This window comes from Neomonachus schauinslandi, chromosome 5 (genome assembly GCF_002201575.2).
Source record: "Neomonachus schauinslandi chromosome 5, ASM220157v2, whole genome shotgun sequence".
NCBI lineage: Eukaryota > Metazoa > Chordata > Mammalia > Carnivora > Phocidae > Neomonachus > Neomonachus schauinslandi.
In genome coordinates this window covers 52,600,616-52,620,439 of record NC_058407.1, presented here as the reverse complement: position 1 = coordinate 52,620,439, position 19,824 = coordinate 52,600,616, and the positions used below count along the sequence as shown (strand labels likewise).

General features: G+C 43.9%; 1 protein-coding gene across 2 annotated transcripts in view; it reads right to left on the bottom strand.

The window, feature by feature from the left end:
* The window catches only part of PPM1H (protein phosphatase, Mg2+/Mn2+ dependent 1H), a 243,754-nt gene that overhangs the window by 61,605 nt on the left and 162,325 nt on the right, over positions 1–19,824 (bottom strand). For both annotated transcript variants that reach the window (XM_021678641.1, XM_021678639.1), the window contains exon 6: positions 5,946–6,064. In XM_021678641.1, the coding sequence (XP_021534316.1) occupies positions 5,946–6,064 (119 nt within the window). The remainder of the gene's footprint in view (positions 1–5,945; positions 6,065–19,824) is intronic.

Genomic DNA, 19,824 nt, shown 5'->3' with positions numbered 1-19,824 from the left:
GCCACTAGCCGCATCTAGCTACTGAGCAATGGAGAGATGTGGCCAGTGTGATGTGGGAAAAAAATTTTAATTTTATTTAATTTTCAGTAATATAAATTTAAATGGCCACATGTGGCTACTGGCTACTGTGTTGGAGAGCACTCAGAATAGAAAAAATATTTCCTTTGCCTTAATAAAAGTAGTAAGTACTAAAAGGAGAAAATGGTGGTTGACCCTGCTTGCTCCCAGTGGAAAAATCTCTGATTTGCTCATAGTTTTAAAGGAAATACAGGAGGGGAAAACGACCCTGATGTGTCATCAAGTTAGAATCATAAAGAGTTAAGGGTTGCAAGAGATCAAAATGAAAGATTACCATCACTGGAATCTTTCTATTGGAATTTGTCTTTTCTAGAAGCTCTGAAAAGCAGAGCAAAGCCCATCCCCCACCAGACAGAGAGGCTGGCAGCAAGGGGCAAAGGAAGCATTTTACAAATGAGAGACCTAGGCACCCAGGGTTTGCCCAAGGCTCGAGAATCTTGGCAGAGCAAGGGCCAATACCCATGGAGCCCATCTCCCAAAGCTGTAAACTCTGTACTAACTAAGCCAGGCCGTCTCAGGTTACAGGTCCAGGCTGTTCTCTGAAATAAGACCATCATAAATGTTAGAAAGGCTTTGCTTAAGGAAAGAATTCTGGTGTACTTTACTCATAACCAGAACCATCTGGAAGCAATCTTGCATTCACACGATGGACTTCTCTTCCTCTTTGGCCCTGGCTCTCTACAAATCCCATCAGGCCAGGAACAGCTGCTGGAGAGCCTGGCTGGACGCCAGGGGTGTAGCTATAGCCCCCCCACACACTAATGTCCTCCTGGGCCCCCTGCTCGCCCGCCGCCCCCCGCTCATGTGCCTGGACACAGCGCACGACGAACACTGAACCCACATGAGAAAGCTGAATCACTAGCAGGCCCAAGAGCCGGGACCCAGTGCCACAAAGGCAGCTGTGAGAAACTGTTGTTTCAACTCAGTAACACAGATGCTTGCCAGCAAATTCCAGCCTGAGATGGCTCAGAGGGCTGCAGGTCGGGCCACAGAGCTCACACTGCCAGCTAGTGTGCATCATGCAATAGCAGCTCGACACAAAGGGCTGGGGAGGAGAAGGAGGAGGGGCACCGGCTTGCAACGAGGCAAGGCCGGATTCCAGCACGAGGACCAATGACACCAGGCACAGAAGGTGAGGCCTGGGCCATGTCAGAGCCCGACCCTGTTCCAGGGGTACTGTGAAGAAAATGCCTTTGTAAATCAAACTACTGGGCAAGCAATCTGAGGCAGGCGAAGGGGAGGTGTGAGAGCCAGGGAAGAGACTGGTTTCATTATGAAGGTGCTGGTGACAATAACCTTTTGTCCTCTACACATTCTGGGCCTGCCAAGCTGCTCCACGGTCTCTGAGAAAGCATGAGGGTGGGAGAGAAAAGCTCCCCATCAGGAGGCAACACGCTCATCCTTGATGATGAGACAAGACCCCCCCCCAGAGCTGACATCCTCTCCCACACCTTCCTCTCTGCTGCAGACGCACCATGGAGAGCTGCCATGATGCTCCTCGAAGGAGAGCAGGCAATTGTCCTCAGCACGGGAGACCTGGTTCTTAGAAGATCTTCCCCAACAAGAGCACCCCCAAATCACACACAGACTCTTAGGGACAAGCGTGAAGCCTCATGGTTTAATTTGGCCAGCAATATAGGAGGCCGGACAAGGAACTAGAAAAGTTAGTGCCTCAGCAGCTCCTGAAATGCTTCATTCATCCCATCCTCTTGTTTAAAGGACTGTCAGGGAGACACTAATCCTGGTGGATAGGGGTCCCCCTGCTTAACTTTATGTCACAGCTCAAAACTGAGTAATTAGGTCTACTCTTACCCTGAAGAAAAACGGACTGTTGGCATTGTATCAGAAAGAGCTCTAGGAGTCAGAGACCTGGGATCTAGTCCTTGTTCTGACACTTGCATTGGCAGAAGCTGAGCAAACCACCTAATCCCTCGGAGTCTCCATCTGCTCAACTGCAAAATGGGAACAAGAAGGAGGCGTCCTTCAGCATTGGGCAGTTCGGCACAGTAAACAGTGTGTACCCTCAAGTAATGCTGTCTGGGTTCACATCCCAGCTTCTCCCATCTTACTAGTTATGTAACCCTGAAACATAGCCTCTCTGCCTCAGTTTCCTCATCTGTGAAACATATCTAGTTCATAGGACTGTTATCTACGAGGAATCACCTAAAGCTCTCATTGTAGGGTCTGGCCCTTAGCTCTTCCCATAACTGTCAGGTAGGCCCACTGCTGTCATGATTCGTGGGGGGCCCATGGGGGGAGATAAACATTTCCACCACAAGTAGGTATTTACTACAAGGATTAAAGGGCTTTGAATTACATGAACCCTTGATTTGTAGAAGGGTTTCGGAAAAACAAGTTCATAGGCCGAGGCTAATTCTGAAGCCCAAAAACATAAAGGAACATGACAGGAACCTGTGTCCTCGAGCGTGACACATACCAAATACTCACCAGACCACCTTCAACCAATTCGAACCACTTGGTAGTAATTTAAGGCGTTTGTGGGAAAAGAGCCACAGACCTTCATCTCCCTTTCTATAGAATTGATTTGCCAGCTCTTCTCTTTCTACAGACAACTCAGAAAGGCAGCAAAATGTGATCCCATTTTTTTTTTTTTAAGTCTAAAAGGTAACTGCCAGATCTGAGGTTTCTCATGAGAGGTTAAAACAATTAAAAAAGGAATTCATTAAGGTTGAGGGAGGGAGTTTACAAGGGCAGTGGTCTAACCTGGTTCTAAACTTCCCCACTTATTTCAACAAAAATATAAAGAGCTCTCCTTTTTCTTAGTGTCAATTTCAAGTCAAAAGAACAGGTAGGAAATACACAAAGATATACATAAATCTCTGCTCAGAGCCAAAGCTGGAGCCAATAGCCGCGTGGGGAACCATGCTTAAACAAAGCAGCAAATCATATCTGACTGAAGCCATTCTCAGGCTTGGCTCCTCAATCACTCGGTACCTTCTGTGGAGTTCCATACATTAAATACAGCTTATTTATGGACTGCTTATTTTCTTAGGATCATGCTAACACAGTGTGTGTGTGTGTGTGTGTGTGTAAGAGAGAGAGGAGACTGCGTGTGTATGGATATGTGTGTGTGTGTGTAAGAGAGCAGGAGACTGCGTGTGTATGTATGTGTGTATGTGTGTGTATGTGTGTGTGTAAGAGAGAGAGGACACTGCGTGTGTATGTATGTGTGTGTGTTTGTATGTAAGAGAGACAGCAGGAGACTGCGTGTGTATGTATAAAGTTGGATGTAATCTAGTCCCTGAACTTATCTACATTTTAAAAATTATAAAATGGGGGTAATCTTTAGCCATTTGTTTACCAAGTGTGTTCTGACTGCATAAATCTAATTGGCCTTCTGGCATAGAAAGAACACACAGACGGCCTTGCCTCAAGCTTAACTTATCTCAGATGCAAGCAAGCTCCTTATTCCCACCCTTCCCATCCGCCATCCACAACTGCCCACCCTCTCAACTGCAATCAATCACACCCTTTCCTTCCTTTCGTCCAATAAATAATCCCTGGCCATTCACTGGGTGTCAGGCACCAGGGGAGGGGGTGCCCCCCTCCTGGGGGATTATAGGCTAGCTGAAAAGACCTATTTCAACAGGTAATTGGAGTAATTAATGACTTACCCCTTACATTTATCTCTGGACTAAATCATCTAGGTTCTTGTTCATTTCCTTCCTTCTCCGTTTTCTGCTTCCTTCCCTCTATTTGGCTCCAGAGACTTCACACACGTATTTCTTTTTCTTTCTTCCTTCCTTTCTTTTTCTTTTTTTCTTCTTTCTTTCTTTTTTAAAAGATTTATCTATTTTGGGGCGCTGGGTCGCTGAGTCAGTTAAGCCTCTGCCTTGGGCTCAGGTCATGATCTCATGAGAGAGCGAGCACGCATGAGCGGGGGGAGGGGCAGAAGGAGAGAAGCAGAATCCCCGCTGAGCACGGAGCCCCATGTGGGGCTCAATCCCAGGACCCTGAGATCATGACCTGAGCTGAAATCAAGAGTCAGATGCTTAACCCACTGAGCCACCCAGGTGCCCCTTCACATACATATTTCTATGCTGGTTTTCTTCTGGCTACCTAAATCTGTTTTCTCTCATCATTCTCCTTCAAACTCCTTAGGACTGCCTTCCTAGAACATTGCTTTCATCATTCATTCTCCTCAGAACACACTAGCACAACCCACAGCCTCCCACAGTAAATGTGTTTCTCTGTCTGCCTTCCCTTATCCTCAATTATGTTCCCTTGATACCACAACTCAGTGTGATTTCCCAGAGAAGCTCTCTTTCTTTTTGGCCATCTTTCTCACTGTCTCTCAGATCCACTCTTTTTATTTGTTTGCAATCATGGGGATTCCTGACCTAGGACACCTTTCCTTCCATCGTTCTAAACTCTGCAAAACCTAGACTAAACCCCACCACACTTTTCCAACTAGAGTAGCCCTCACCTTAAATTTCTCTGTGACAAGTGCTGATTTTGCTGATTCAATAAAAATGAACTTACAAAGAAAACCCAGTCAGGTAAGAGTAATGATTCTGGGGCCCCAAAACTCCAGAACCTCAGAGCTGCAAATAGGGTGAGCCTTTTCTGCCAAATCCACTCATGTTTTAGAACAGGGGTAAGTATTGTAGGCTTTGTGGATCAGTCTCTATTCCAACTACTCAACCACCTTGTTGTAGAGTGAGGGTAGCCAAAGATCAAATGTATACAAATGAATGTGGCGGTACTAAAAACAATTACTTACAGAAAGGGGCCGTGGGTGGAATTTGGCTTTGGGGCCATAGTTTGCTGACCCTGCACTAGAAGAAGAGTGGATAGTGGTGAAAATCTTTTCTTTTAGATGGTAAAGGACAACCGGAAGTGCCTCAGATCAGCCCCTTATCTTCCCTAGGTAGCTCAACTGTTCCCTAGGAGTATATTCCCCAGCCTAGAAGTCACTACCACGAGAATTTGGGCTGTGGCCATCTGTTAGAGCTATTTTGGTCAATGAAGAAGAGATAATGAAACTACTTCTTTGCCTAAGCTGGAGATATGTCAAGGAAAAAGAGTGCACTGTCTCATCCTCCTACTTTCCTCCAGACTGGAAGGACGCTCAGGGCTCAGTACCTCGGGGCTAACAGCAAACTTTCACTCATACTTCCACGTGCCAGGCCCTGCACGCTCTCATTTAGTCCTTACGTCAGTCCTATGACGTAGATGTACTTTACCTCGTATCTATTTCTCATATGGACGAAACAGAGGTCTTAGTCCGTGTTAGCCACTGATCCACTACAGAAATGAATGTGGTGCTTACAAAGGTGTGCCGTGGGAGTAAGACAACTCTGGCCGAGATTCTTATCTCGAAATGAATGTGAAAAAATAATGAAGATGGCCCATTACCTCTAGTCCCTACAACAACCTCTCAAAGAGCATATATTTTCCACTTTATTCTTGGAAAATTAGGCTCATAAGGGTTCTGCAGTTTATCCAACTTTGTCTATTTAGAAAGATCAGAGTTAAGATTCACATCCACACCCGTCTGGCTCAATAAACTGTTAGCTCATTTCTTTGAGCTGCTGACCAACTTAAATGTGTTTTAAAAGCCTCAAAAATGCTTGCTCATCTGAAGTGAGGATTTATGTCAGCTTCGTCGGGTCTCATGTCCCTAGGGAGGGCCTCAGAGAAGCACCAAGGCCAACCGACACTGTGATCTGAGGACTGGTGCCGAGAACAAACCGCAGAAGTGGGCACGGCCCCTCTTCCTTCACCACCAACCAAGTCTCTGGCTGTACTACCTGATTCAAACGGCATAAATGGCTTTTTACGGTGGTGACGCTTCCCTCACACATACTGTGGTGGTGCTGAGGCAGAGGGAGGCATGTTCTTACCAGCCTGTCATATTAAAGTCCCTGTAGAGCATCTTCTTTCCAAGTTCCTTTCTCTGTACTCTCCTTGGAAACTCCAAATGTGTGAACTCATTTCCCAGCAAGTGAGGCTGCATGAATGCCTAATAGCAAAAGAAAGGAAAAAAAAAACCACACACACATATTTAGAAGAAAAAATAAGACTCAATGATGTTTTGCAAATCAAGACAGTCCGTATTTCAAAAACAAGAAAATTGTTCTATTTTAAGGGAAATAAACAGATTTACAAATCTACAAAGAGAGTTATCAGCAAATAAAAATCACCAACTGAATTTATAAAGGGATGTAACTATTTCATTTCATGTGATAAATTAATTGTAATCAGAGACACAGATCACTAAAGTCAAAAGAAAAAGAAACTGAGTTTCTCCAAAAGTTCACTTTTTAGTTCAAATCCATGACTGTTTCATTCTCCCGAGCGGCATGTTGATGCAGCAAGAAAGCTCACCCTGACTCTCCTCTTTAGCTCTCTCTGTTCTCCTACTCACACTCTTGGCGATCATGGCCTTGCCTTTGAAACCTGCATGTGAATCTCCACATGGACACAATGGCCCCAGAGAGCAGGTTGGGGCTGGATACACCAGACGGGAACTTTCTGTTGGACTCCTTCCATTTTGCTCTGCAGTAATTTGATCATGTAATTGGAAGACTATTCCAGAGCAGATGGCTTCTTCCCCTCCCCCAAATCTCTGTTCACACTACAAAAGTCTTGAGCAAACAGCCACTTAGGGAATTGCTTTGAAACAACAAACAGTCCCATTGTCACGTTCGAAATTCAAATCCGGCTATCCAAGAGATGAAATGCTCAAGTATTAACTTCCCTGCTCGAAGGCCACACACCATAAGCAAACTTGCATTGAAGCCTCCCCACACCATGCTGTATGCCTGCTTATTAGCAGTGTGGTGGAATGGATCCTTTCTCTTCCTCCCTCCCTCCCCTCACTCTCTCTCCCTCTCTGGCAGGGAAGAGTGGGCAGAACAAATCATGACCTGGCACTGTAGGAAAGCAAGGGATCCCTGCCACAGGACAGATGGCCATGTCTTCAGTCTACTGGAAATAGGCATCTCCCACAGCCTCTTTCCCAGGACCTGACACAGGCAGATCTCCTGCTGATTCTCATGGCGGTTTGGAGGTTCATTTGGACATTGGTCATCCTAAGCTAAGCCTATCAGGAATCAAAGGAAGCAAGCTGAACTGTCACCAGGTTGGCTAGGTTGGGCCAGGTAACGGAGTTCTGAGCAGGCTTGGAGACATGGCAGGATAGTACTGAAAAGAGGAAGCGTCTTTACTGTCTGCTGTAGCCCCCAAAGTTTCCAGGTCTGGCAGAATTCTAGATCATCTTTGAGGGGCTCTTAAACCTCTGCTGGGGATAAGGGTTGGGCTGCTGATGAATATCAAGAACACTTAAACACTGAGTTTGACACAGAGGTTCCCTAGGAAGGAAGGAAGGAAGAAGAAAGGAAGGAAGGAAGAAAGAAGGAAAGAAAGGAAGGAAGGAAGGAAGAAGAAAGGAAAGGAAGGGAGGGAGGGAGGGATGGAGGGAGGGAAGCTAATACTTCATAGGGCACATCAGTGGTGTGGGCTTTGGATGAGACAGACTTGGGTTTGAATCCAAGTTCTGCAGTTATAAGCTGTGTGATTTTAGTTGGTGATTAAGCTTCTGGAGCTGCAGTTTCTTAATCTCTCCTAGATTAATTGTGTATTTATCTCACATGTTTAACAATTAAATGAATACACTTATCATAGGTATCTCTGCTCATAAAAAAAATTACTGTATCCATCTAATGATTACTGAGCCCTATTACACCCTAACTACGACATGTGCTTTGTGAGCTCTCATGTCACGCTGCCAACAACCTTACAAGGGGGAACTGGCTACAAATCTGCGGGGCCCAGTGCAGCATGGAAATATGGAGCCTCTGTTCAAGATTAAGGATTTGTAGACAGCAAGAGCAGAGCACTGAACCATATACAGGGCCCTGTGCAGCTGCAGGAGTTCCACCCAGGAGGCCAGCTGTCCGGATTGAAGGAGCAGAGGCATCAATTGTCAATGAACGGCAGCATCTACTATGCACCCCGCATCATCCCCTAGGACCGTGGGACCCCATCAGCATGACATTCTTCTCCCTACCCCAGCCCCCCAAGCTGTTCGAACACTGACTTAGGGGCTACCAGATAACAGGCACTTGATATGCTTGTTACTACATCAACAGTCCTACAAAGCACGAGTCAAAGACTCAAGTTACAAACGAGGAAACGAAGATCCAGAGAACTTAAAAGACACCTCGCCCAAGGTGATGAGCCAGGGCTGGGTGGTTTCAGAGACTGAGCTTAATACTATGTCCATAACCCCCATTCTAACCCTTTAACCTGCACACACATTTATAAAAAACAGAAAGCGGGCAAAAGGCCTGTGGTCCTGTTGCTCCTGGACCGTGCAAAGTCTGAATCGCTAGTAGGTACCCATGAGGATCCAGTTAACAAAAAATTACAGGTCTGCACACAGCTTGGCCATAAGGATGTTCCTCAAGTAGCTAGAAGAAATCCTTTAATAATACGAGTGATTAAATAAATGAGGAAAAATCCATCCAGAAGAATTCTATGGTATCATTTATACTGACACTACAGAGAATATGTAATGACATGGAAAGAGTAGATGTATTTGCAAAAAGCAGGTTATCAAACAATGTATGTCAGTGAGTGTGTGTGTATGAGCTTATGTAAGTGGTGTCAGACATACACAGATCCATATATAAGACATATACATACATACAAGTGCATGTGTGTATATCAATACAGGTAAATGCCACACATATATTATTAACAAGCAGGTTAGGATCCAAAGGCCATTTCTAAGTACATTTCTTCACAGACTCAAGTGACCAAGAGGGGTCAGTGTGCAGCATTCCAGGTACTTGGCCCCCTTACCAGGAGGCTGAGTGGCCTTTTGATGGTGCTTGAACCGGGTACCCTCACACCCTTTCTGCTGGTACACATTTGCCTGGGCAGTGGTAAGGGAAGATCTGCTGAGGCAGACGTCTGCAAAGCCCCTAGGAACTCCTGAGCAGCTTGCTCTCTGCATGGGCCACCTCACCTCTCCCTGTCAGGATGAGCAGGCTCAGAGGGACCTTAAATCCTCGCATTCCTATGACATCTGGAGCCCCTTCACATGCAGAGCTTTCAGGCGTTCAAACTGCTTGCTGTCTCCCATTATAACAACACGCTACTGTGTTTCACCCACTCTAAGATGCCCTTTATCAGAGGAGCTATTATTTTCTTACCCGTAAGAAAGGGGAAGAAGTTGCCAATTATACTATGTACAGTACTTTCTTGCCATTTTGAATTTTTATTTTATTCTTTTTGAAAGAGCTCCTTTGGACTTAGACAAATTTTTATATATCAATCTGGGGTGTATTTAAGAAGAATATATAGGTGAAGTATATCGGCTAAGGTTTTCCAAAAACGTTTTCACGTTTAGAATCCAACTGCTCATCGGTTTTCAACGCTGAGTCACTAATGTTCGTGATTTTCCACACACCAGCAGCCCGTGTTTCCTTGGAGCACTGGTGAGGCAGCATTTTTTTTTTTTTTAAAGATTTTATTTATTTATTTGAGACAGAGAGAATGAGAGAGACAGAGAGCACACGAGAGGGGGGAGGGTCAGAGGGAGAAGCAGGCTCCCTGACGAGCAGGGAGTCCAATGCGGGACTCGATCCAGGGACTCCAGGATCATGACCTGAGCCGAAGGCAGTCGCTTAACCAACTGAGCCACCCAGGCGCCCGAGGCAGCGTTTCTTAAATAATCCACCGAACAAGCCTCGGAACCAGGGGTGCAAAGTTCTTAAGTCAGCTCTGCAATTCTCTCCAGTCGGCTTACTTCTAACTCCCACTTCAGGAATGTGGCTCAACAAGTCAGGTTCACACCTCCAAGCCCCTCTGCACAACCAGGAGAATCCAAGGAGGCTTAGGAGGGCTTCATTTTTGTCTGCAGGGTTTTCTTCTAAGCTGCTGGACGCCCACTCTGCAAGTCTGGGGCTGCTCTTTTGATGTCCATACATGCCCAGGAGAGGACATCCTCGTCATGCCTGACACTAGGCTGACAGCACCCATCGGTTGCAAAATATCCCACCTTCAGATAGGTCAAAAGGTGAAAAAAAAAAAAGTGCCTTAGCTCTGAAGAAATACTGTAAGATTCATCTTCCACTGATACTGATGTCACACCCTTAGATTTCTCCACCTTTATGGTTATTTTTCTTCTTCTCTTACTAACTGCCATGGCACATTTCACATAATGCAGGACATATTTTCTGTCACAATTAGGCCCACCATAGAATTCACCTGTATTCCTTGTGTACCCAGGACATGTTTGTACTATTTTTTAAAAATCACCATCCATATCCTAATTGTAGCCTCCCTTCCTACCAGCCATCTCAATACTCACTATTGTTATATTTGTCAGACCAGATGGGAGTTACTGGTGTTAAAGAAAAAACAACTCAAGAACTAAGTACAGTAGAGCAAATAGGTGGTTGATTCATGAAAAATGAGATGCTGTAACATAATGGGACACACACCCGTAGGTTTTCAGAGGAAAACATACTTCTGCTCATTTGTGTAGATCTTCTTCTGTGGTACTCATGAAAGTTTTCGTATTTCGTCTTAGTTAGGTGGGCTGTTATACTGAAATACCACAGGCGGGGGGTTTGAACACTATGCCTCACAGTTCTGGAGGCTGGGAAGTCCAAGATCAAGGTGCCAGTGGATTTGCTGCTTGGCTGGCAGACTACCTAACTGCACCTCACGCAGGCTTTCCTCTGTCTCTCGCGGGAGAGAAATCGAGATCTCTGGGGTCTCTTCTTAGCACATTAATCCTATCTGATGAAAGCCCTACTCTTTTGATCTCATTTAATCTTAATTCCTTCTGAAAGGGTCCTACCTCCAAATTGAGCACTCCAGGGGGTAGGGCTTCAACATAAGTTTTAGGGGTGATAGCACAAACAGTCCGTAACATGGTCTTCTATGTATATGGTTTGTATAAGCACATACACTCAGTCATCTAAATGTCAAATGTTATCTGATGGTTTTCTTTTTAACTTACCTGTATTTATAACTATTTCTACTATTGAACATGGATGACTGGAAAAAAAAAAAAAAACAAACTAAAAATCACTTTTTATTTTTACTTATTTTTAATAAAGTTTGTGTTTCAATTCCAGTATTGTTAACTTACAGTGTTACATTAGTTTCAAGTGCACAACACAGTGATTCAACAATTCTACACATTACTCAGTGCTCATCACAAGTGCACTCCTTAATCCCCCTACCCACCTCCCCTCTGGTAACCATCAGTTTGTTCTCTGTAGTGAAGTGTCTGTTTCTTAGTTTGTCTCTCTTTTTCCTTTGCTCATGTGTTTAAATTCTTAGCATACTATTTCCTACTTCATCCATGTCATTGAAAATGGCAAGATTTCATTCTTTTTTATGGCTGAATGTTTGTGTGTATATCACATCTTCTTTATCCATTCATCTATCGATGCACATTTGGGCTGCTTCCATAACTTGGCTATTACAAAATAATGCTGCTACAAACATAGAGGTGCATGTATTCCTCTAAATTAGTGTTCTTGTATTCTTTGGATAAATACCCAGTAGTGAAATTACTGGATCATAGGGTATTTCCATTTTTAACTTTTTGAGGAACCTCCATACTATTTTCCACAGTAGCTGCACCAGTCAGCATTCCCACCAACAATGTACAAGGGTTCTTTTTTCTCTACATCCTCACCAACACTTGTTGTTCCTTGTGTTGTTGATTTTAGTCATTCTGACAGGTGTGAGGTGATATGTCATTGTAGTTTTGATTTGCATTTCCCTGATGATGAGTGATGTTGAGCATCTTTTCATTTGTTTATTGGTGATCTATATGTCTTCTTTGGAGAAAATGCCTGTTCATGTCTTCTGCCCATTTTTAAATTGGATTATTTATTTTTTGGGTGTTGAGTTATAGAAGTTCTTTATATATTTTGGATACTAACCCTTTATTGGATACATCATTTGCAAATATCTTCTCCCATTCTGTAGTGTGCCTTTTTGTTTTGTTGACTGTCTCCTTCACTGTGCAGCTTTTCTATTTTGATGTAGTCCCAATAAGAGAACCCAGTTTTTAAAGTAGGTTTTAGAAAATTGTTGAGAGGAGCTTCACTGCCCCTTGTTATTCCAATAATTTGAGGGAAATCTAACGTCACTGGGAAGGACCAACCAGGCTCAAATTCAGGCTGAAGCCCACTGCTTCCCAACAGCCCAGCACAGAGACATTCTATTCTCAGAAGCAGAGTGGACCACAACTAGGCAACTCAGAAACAACTTCGCAGAGGCTGTGCAGCATTCAAGTAACACGACTGGTTAGTGTTACTTTGTTAGAGCTGGCCTGTCCCATCAGAAGCATCACTCATGTCAGCATTCTGGAATCTTGAGCCTCAAAAGTTATTTTACTTTGAATTCAATGTAAGCAACATACCCAAAGTGTAAAGACTATAAAATGTGGGTGTAAGAACTTGTTAGGTTCCTCTCAGCAATAAAATCCAATAATACCTTGACTCCAAACTTACAAGATTCTTGGATGATTTTGGAATGTTTTACTCTACTACTCATATCTGGGCAGTTCATAAATAGGTATAGAAGACTACTGTCCTTTCCCAAGGCACATTTCATAGGGATGCTGGCCTATTAAAAATGTGGGCCTTAATGGGATAAAAATCAAGGACAGGAGAGCAAGAACACATTAAGATCCCTATAATATAAAAATTCCGGACACTCTCCTAAACGTTCCTTGTTTTTCTGACATGCTGGATATACTTTAGCTTTCTCTATGATGGTGATATTTGGGCATATGTATGTTAAAACATCTGCATGGTGATGCAAGTAATATCAGCCACCCTTAAATATGTTATTTTTAAACCTTAGCTATATGCCAGGGCCTAGCATAGCACCTAACACAGTAAAGACTCGAATACAAAACATTCTGACCTGCTTTACACAATTACATTTGGTAATTCAACTTTATAAAATCATACAGTACAGCTTTCAATTTTTTGAAAAAGTTAAAACTCAGGTCCCATGGCACATAAAAACAATCTTGGACACATATTACTGTATTTTGGACTTAGTTAACTTTTTATAATTTGATAGCTACCTTCCTAGAAAACCACATGTGTGTGGGTGCAGTTATGCCATTTAAAACTTCATGATATTTCACATTCCTAAGAACATCCAAATAATGTCTTGTCTCTTCTCTACTTAATAAGTTTGCCGACTAGAAATCCAGAAACGTATTTAAATATTTAAAATCCGATTTAAAGTGTGCTGGCCTGCTCCATGTAAAGAAAAAAAATTGACCACGTTTTGTACCTCTATTTTGATCCTAAAATTTGAGGCTTTCCCACAAGGAAGCATAACAGAATGCTCCGAACTGAGGGGAAGGATGGAAGTACACTGGGGTTCATGTGTTTCCACAAATGACCCCTGGAAGAAAGCTTGGTAACCACAGCCCTGACAGAACCAAAGACAGGTTGCCAGGAGTATTTTAAGGAGTCTGGAGAGTGCACATTTGCTAGAAGGAGGGTAGGACCTATCCTTGCCACTTAAGAGTCTGGACAGCTAATGAGAATGAACTTCCAGACACGGTTACGTTTGGCCGGGGACAAGACGGACAGCTCATCTAGGGAAATGATGCTAGAGTAACCTGCTGTGCCAAGAAGCGGCAGGACACCAGAGGTGGGGAAGGAGGATCAGAAGTCTTCTGGCTGCTTTCCTCTCTAGTCCCGGGCAGAAACTTGCTGCAAGGGGACGGACAGATGTAAGCATTTGCAGTGAAGAAACACAACCACCCCATCCCAGTGAGAATCTCTGAGTTACAGAGGGATTCAGCCATAACAGGAGGGGACAAGCCTGAAGAAGAGATGTCTTCTAGAACCTTCCAGGAAGCCTCTCATTAGAGCAGAGTGGATGAGTAACCTGAACCCAGGTCTGTCTCACTCCAGAGTACATGGATCCAAGCTCCACCCTCCCAGGCTGCGGGAGAGCTTTACACACCTTGGCACGGCAGGGCGAACACAGGGAGTGGAAGCAGAACCCACCCTAGAGAGTGATATGTATGGAATGGTGACGGGAGGAGACTGAGCACCAGGCTTCCTGCAGACACTGACACGGTGGGTCCTGAGGTTACTCAAAACTGCCTGCTGGGAAACACAAAATGCTAACTCCTTTTAATAAAATTTCCTTCTGCTGTCTCGTGGTCACCTTGCCAGGGAGTAGTGCCAGCTAACGAGAGGATTATCCCAGGTTTGGGGGTATCCATGCAAAGGAATGCATGCGACTAACACATGAGCTCCTGCATGTATCATGTATCAGGGGCTAGGGATTCAAAGAACAACAACAACAACAAAAAAAAGAGGTCCCTTTATTCAGAGTTCATGTCCAAGTGGGGGAGACAGAGGAAGGTTTATGGGTGGAAATGGAGATATCCCCAGGGTCTAAGGGATAAAGAGTGGGGTACTCACTGGGTGGGTGAGAGGGAATCTGAAAAGCATCTGAAAAGCTGGTCACGGAAGGCTTCTGGGGCCAGAGCAGCAAGAGGAGAGGCGAGGAAGTGCGAAGCGGCATGGTGAGTAGAGGGGCCTTCGGCGCTGCTCTTAGGAGAGAGCAGAGAGGGGGCAGAAGGGTGCCTTTCTGGGGGACCTGTCTAGCCGCTTCACCGTGGGCTCTTGCAGAGCCCCAGAGAAGGCCCCTCCTGCAAAGGTAATAACCAGTTAAATAAAGTGAAAGTATTTTTTGTAAAAAAAACTTTACGACCGAGTATAATATATACCCAGTAAAGTTACTGTATCATACGTGTATGGGTCCACATATTTTCACAGATTGAACACACTCATGTAATTGGCATCTAGTTCAAGAAACAACATACTGGCAGCAGCACCGGGGGTCAGGAGCCCATCCAACCATTGCTCTCCCAGTGGAAGCACTATCCCAACCTGGGGGGTGGTTTTGCCTCTTTGTCCACGTCCTACAGAATCCTGTAAGCTGCCCCGGTGCTGTGCTAAGGCTGTGTGATTCATCCACGCTATTGCATGTAGGTAAAATGTGTTCATCCTCAGTACTGCAAGGCATTCCAGCCTGTGACTCTGACTGACAACTGTCATATGCATTCCACTTTCTGGGGACATGTGGACAGTTTCCAGTCTGGGCTATTACACCCCACGCCGCTGTGCACATTCTAGGCTTTGGTGAACTTTTGTGCACACACCGGGTAGGTGCATACCTCGGAGTAGAACTGCTGGGTCAGACTCTTTTTCAAAGTAGTCGTTCCAATTTCCACTCCCATCAGCAGAATATGGAAAGTAAAAATACTCATGTGTTCAATGAGAGGGCAGATTCCATAACAGGAAAGAGTTGGCGAAGTCCTCTTACTAGAAAACTTTGTTTTTTTTTTAAGATTTCCTATTATTTATTTGAGAGAGAGAATGAGAGAGAGAGCATGAGAGGGGGGAGGGTCAGAGGGAGAGGCAGACTCCCTGCCAAGCAGGGAGCCCGATGTGGGACTCGATCCTGGGATTCCAGGATCATGACCTGAGCCGAAGGTAGTCACTTAACCAACTGAGCCATCCAGGCGCCCTAGAAAACTTTTATAGGAGCTAATTTTTTAAACGTTCAGACCTCTCAGTATTTGAAAGGAAGCTATTAAGATGAGGATTTTCAGGGTTTAACACATATCTTAAAAAAAAAAAAAAATTGAGTAATCTCTCCTCTTTTTTGCCCTTAGGAAGAGAAAAACCTTGTCAGATTATATGAGGGGAGGATTGGAAGCCTTACATTTCAAGATGATTTACCATGATAGAAAGTCTAAGGTCACGCATGAAATGAAATTAATAACATCAGCCAAGCCACACTGATGGTCATGCTAATGGTCAAATGAGACGGCTCTTCCAGAGCCAAGGCTGGCTGCCTGATTTACAGTGAAGAAATAGAATATTTTGGTTTGGGTTAAACCAAAATGAAGGGAAAATGTTAAATGGCTGAGATCTAAATATGTATGTGTTGGAGTCTTTCATAAAGAATTCTCTGTCTTAATTTATCCTTAAAAATCTCAAAGTAGGGGCGCCTGGGTGGCTCAGTCGTTAAGCGTCTGCCTTCGGCTCAGATCATGATCCCAGGGTCCTGGGATCGAGCCCCGCGTTGGGCTCCCTGCTCGGCAGACAGCCTGCTTCACCCTCTCCCACTCCCCCTGCTTGTGTTCCCTCTCGCTGTCTTGCTGTCAAATAAATAAAATTGTTAAAAAAAAAAAAAAATCTCAAAGTAACAAGAACCAAGCTTATGTATATATAAGCCATTATGAAATTGAATATTGATAAAATTCCGCCTGGCTACATGGATGTCAAGAAAGATTCGCATTTAAATTTCTACATGGGACTGTACTGATGAACCAGAGAAAAGCATGCCCCTAAAATAACTCTAAAGTTGTATAATTTATAGCTTACGCTAAAGGAGCCACATGGAAACTGGTATGCAAATGGATATATTAAACAAAATTGCCTAGATTTGTCAACTCTACAACAGTTTAATGTATAGAATAAGGGGTAAAAAGTATTCATTTACATAAAACATATAAAGTTTCCATATTCATATGCTTAATGCTTTTTTCCTCCCAAGTAAAAATCTGGGAAAGGAATTCATCTGAAGAGAGAACAACTCATGTCAGCAAAAAGAATGTGCCTGCATAACTTCAATCCCTTTGCATATGTAAACGGAATTTATAAATTTTATAAAAGGCCACAGAAGTAGTCCCAAAGGCAGGATGGCCATACAAAAGTTCTTCATATACAGTCAGATGTGAAACGAAGAGATTTTATTTTGTCTCTGATCTAGGCACTGTTGTAAGCACACTATAAATATTAACTCATTAGTCCTCATACCAGTCATGGGAGGGTCCTGTAATTACCCGATTTCACCGATGGAGCAACTGGAGCAGAGAAAACTTCTTATACACAACTAACTTTTGTCCTGGTAAACCTCAGTGAATGCTGGCTACCTCTTTCAGATCATATTTTGACATTTTTAAAGGATGCACGACACTATCTTGCTTCTTTACACTCAGATCAACTTTTAAGGGACCCTATGGACAGATGGCTCTGGCTTTATGTGCCCAACTTTTTCTTCAGAATGTTGCAAAGGACAGGGGTTTTAGAGAGTCTAAAGATTCTATGTGTGTAGCAACTATGCAGAAAGACAGCTCTTTTTTAAGAATAAAAGTAGTTAGGGATACATTCTCGTGGTTATTTTGTTTAGCTGTGTGGAATTCCTTTTCTTAGGTCTGCGCAGTGGGTTAAGAATACCTCAACACCAAGCCTCTGACTCCTCCCAACCTGAAATAAACAAAACATTCATTTACATTCATTTTCAAAATCAAGGCTCTGGGGGTGCCTGGGTGGCTCAGTCGGTTGGGCATCTGCCTTCAGCTCAGGTCATGATCCCGGGGTCCTGGGATCAAGCCCCGCATTGGGCTCCCTGCTCAGCGGGAAGCCTGCTTCTTCCTCTGCCCCTCCCCCTGCTTGTGCTCTCTCTCTCTCTCTCAAATAAATAAATAAAATCTTAAAAAAAAAAAAAATCAAGGCTCTGGAAGTGGTGAGGTTCATTTACAAGGGCTAATGTCTTCAGAGTCTTTCCTGAAGCAAGCAGCGCTCCCAGGGCCACCAAATAGAAGCTCTGCCTCTAAAACTCTGGGCGGTGCCATTTTTGGGCTCTAAAAATCTCCTGGCTTCTCTGTGACACCTGTGTGATCAACTGAACCTATAGTACATATGAAAAGGCCAACCATTTTTTACCTGCCATATTTTCATTAGAAATTCTGAAACTCACACGCAGTTTTGCAAGAAAGGGTTAAAGGGGAAGATAAAAAGAGGTCGGATTGGAGCAGATTTTTCCATGACTCAGTCATCAAGCAAAGCAGAGTGGCGGTGAAGTTGCCACCCTATGACTAAAGGCCTCCTGGGCTGAACCTGCGCTCAAGACTAAATGGGACATGGAGGTGGTGGGTCAGTCACTTTACTCACTAGCACACTTGACCCTCCCAAATTACAGTATCCTGTTTTAAAAGCAGGTTTGGAGTTAAGGAATATACTTTCGGGAGATCACTCTTGAGCATGAAAAATCCCAAAAAGCCAAGAGGCACAACACTGTCCACCTTGAAACCTTTCCAGACCCAGCACCAGGGCAACAGCACGCAAACAGAATCAGACTTGGCGGGGAAGGCTGGGAGAGGGGGGTAGTTCCAAGGACACCGCAAGAAATCACCTCAGCTAACGTTGCACTTGTACGCATCAAATGAGTATTTGAAACCCACTTTCATCTCTTCTGTACATTGCCCTTGATGAAAAACAGCTGCAGACTTGGATTATCTACAAGGACAGAAGTGCATTATTTGAAGGTTTGATGATACCAGCACATCTTAATGTAATCAAATCAGAGTTTATAAATGTGTCTAGGCAGAATGGAGGGGAAGCCATCACTCTCACACCTCGGGGCTGCGGAGGTCCCCCTGAGGGAGATCCATTTCTGGCCGTCACCTGAAGCAAAGGTGGGGGTGGTTTGCTGGAGGCCACGGCATCAAAGCAGTAAATTCCGCCAAGACACAACCACGACCAGACTGCTTTCCCTCCTATCTGCGCCCTGACTTCATCCAAACATTCCATTTAGCTTGGTGGACCTCCTTAAATATTTTATTTCAATCATCCTGGAAACATTAAAAATAATTTAAAAAAAAGGCACAGCGACAGAAGAGCGAGGCTTACTCATGACTGCAGGACAGCAACTCTCCCTGGCTCAGGGGCAGAAGTTTACAACCCCTGACCCCTTCATCACACACCTGCCACATTCCATGTGAACACGTCAAACCCTCAAGCCTACCTGATTAATCACCTGCCCAAGAATCTATGGAACAAAGTTCACATTACCGGAGAGCAGCATGAAGGGCCCTCCCGAGGTCAGGATACAAGACCAAACAAAATTAACATGCCTGCCACATCCATCATCTTGTAATCTGCTTCCAGTTCTGTAATCCCCAAATGTCCAGACTGTACAAACCAAGAACATTCCTCTTCGATGTGGATCAAAACGGTTCACGTACAGAGAACTGTGAATCTTCCCCACCTCCAAGAAAACCATTAACCATTTCTACACATCAAACTGCAGACACATGCTCAAGTCAAGTCTCTGGGGACCTAGAAGTTTTAATGATTCTATCAAAATGTTTCTTCACACATCATAAAAAGAAAATTTAATTTGACCTAAGAGTAAGGAGTACACATCGTTAACTTTCCAGGGATGTACTAACTCATTTAGATCATGTAAAGGATACTACAATCTCCACTGCACTTAAGTGTTTCATAATTAGTTCAAGGGAACTGATCTTCCAAACAAAATGAACTGGTAGGATTAGATGCACTTAAAATTATAAGATATATACTGTATTTTATATTACCATGGGATTACTTTTCATTTTGATTTCCGAACCTACAGTTCTGGGTATCTCAAGGGAGGTCTCCTACACATTTCACCCAGGAGAGATTCAGAGACATTGTGTGAGGGACTTGGGATCACATAGCTCATGCCTGGGCTGGGCTGGGCTGAGAGAAGTCATCACACTACTGTTTTCCTCTCATAACTGATATTATTTTTAACACTTTATGCTATAAACCTCCTAATTCTCTCAAATGCTTTACCACAAAGGCTTCACCACAAGGTTATTTTATACTATAAATTCCTTAATTCTCTCAAAATTTCACTCAAAAG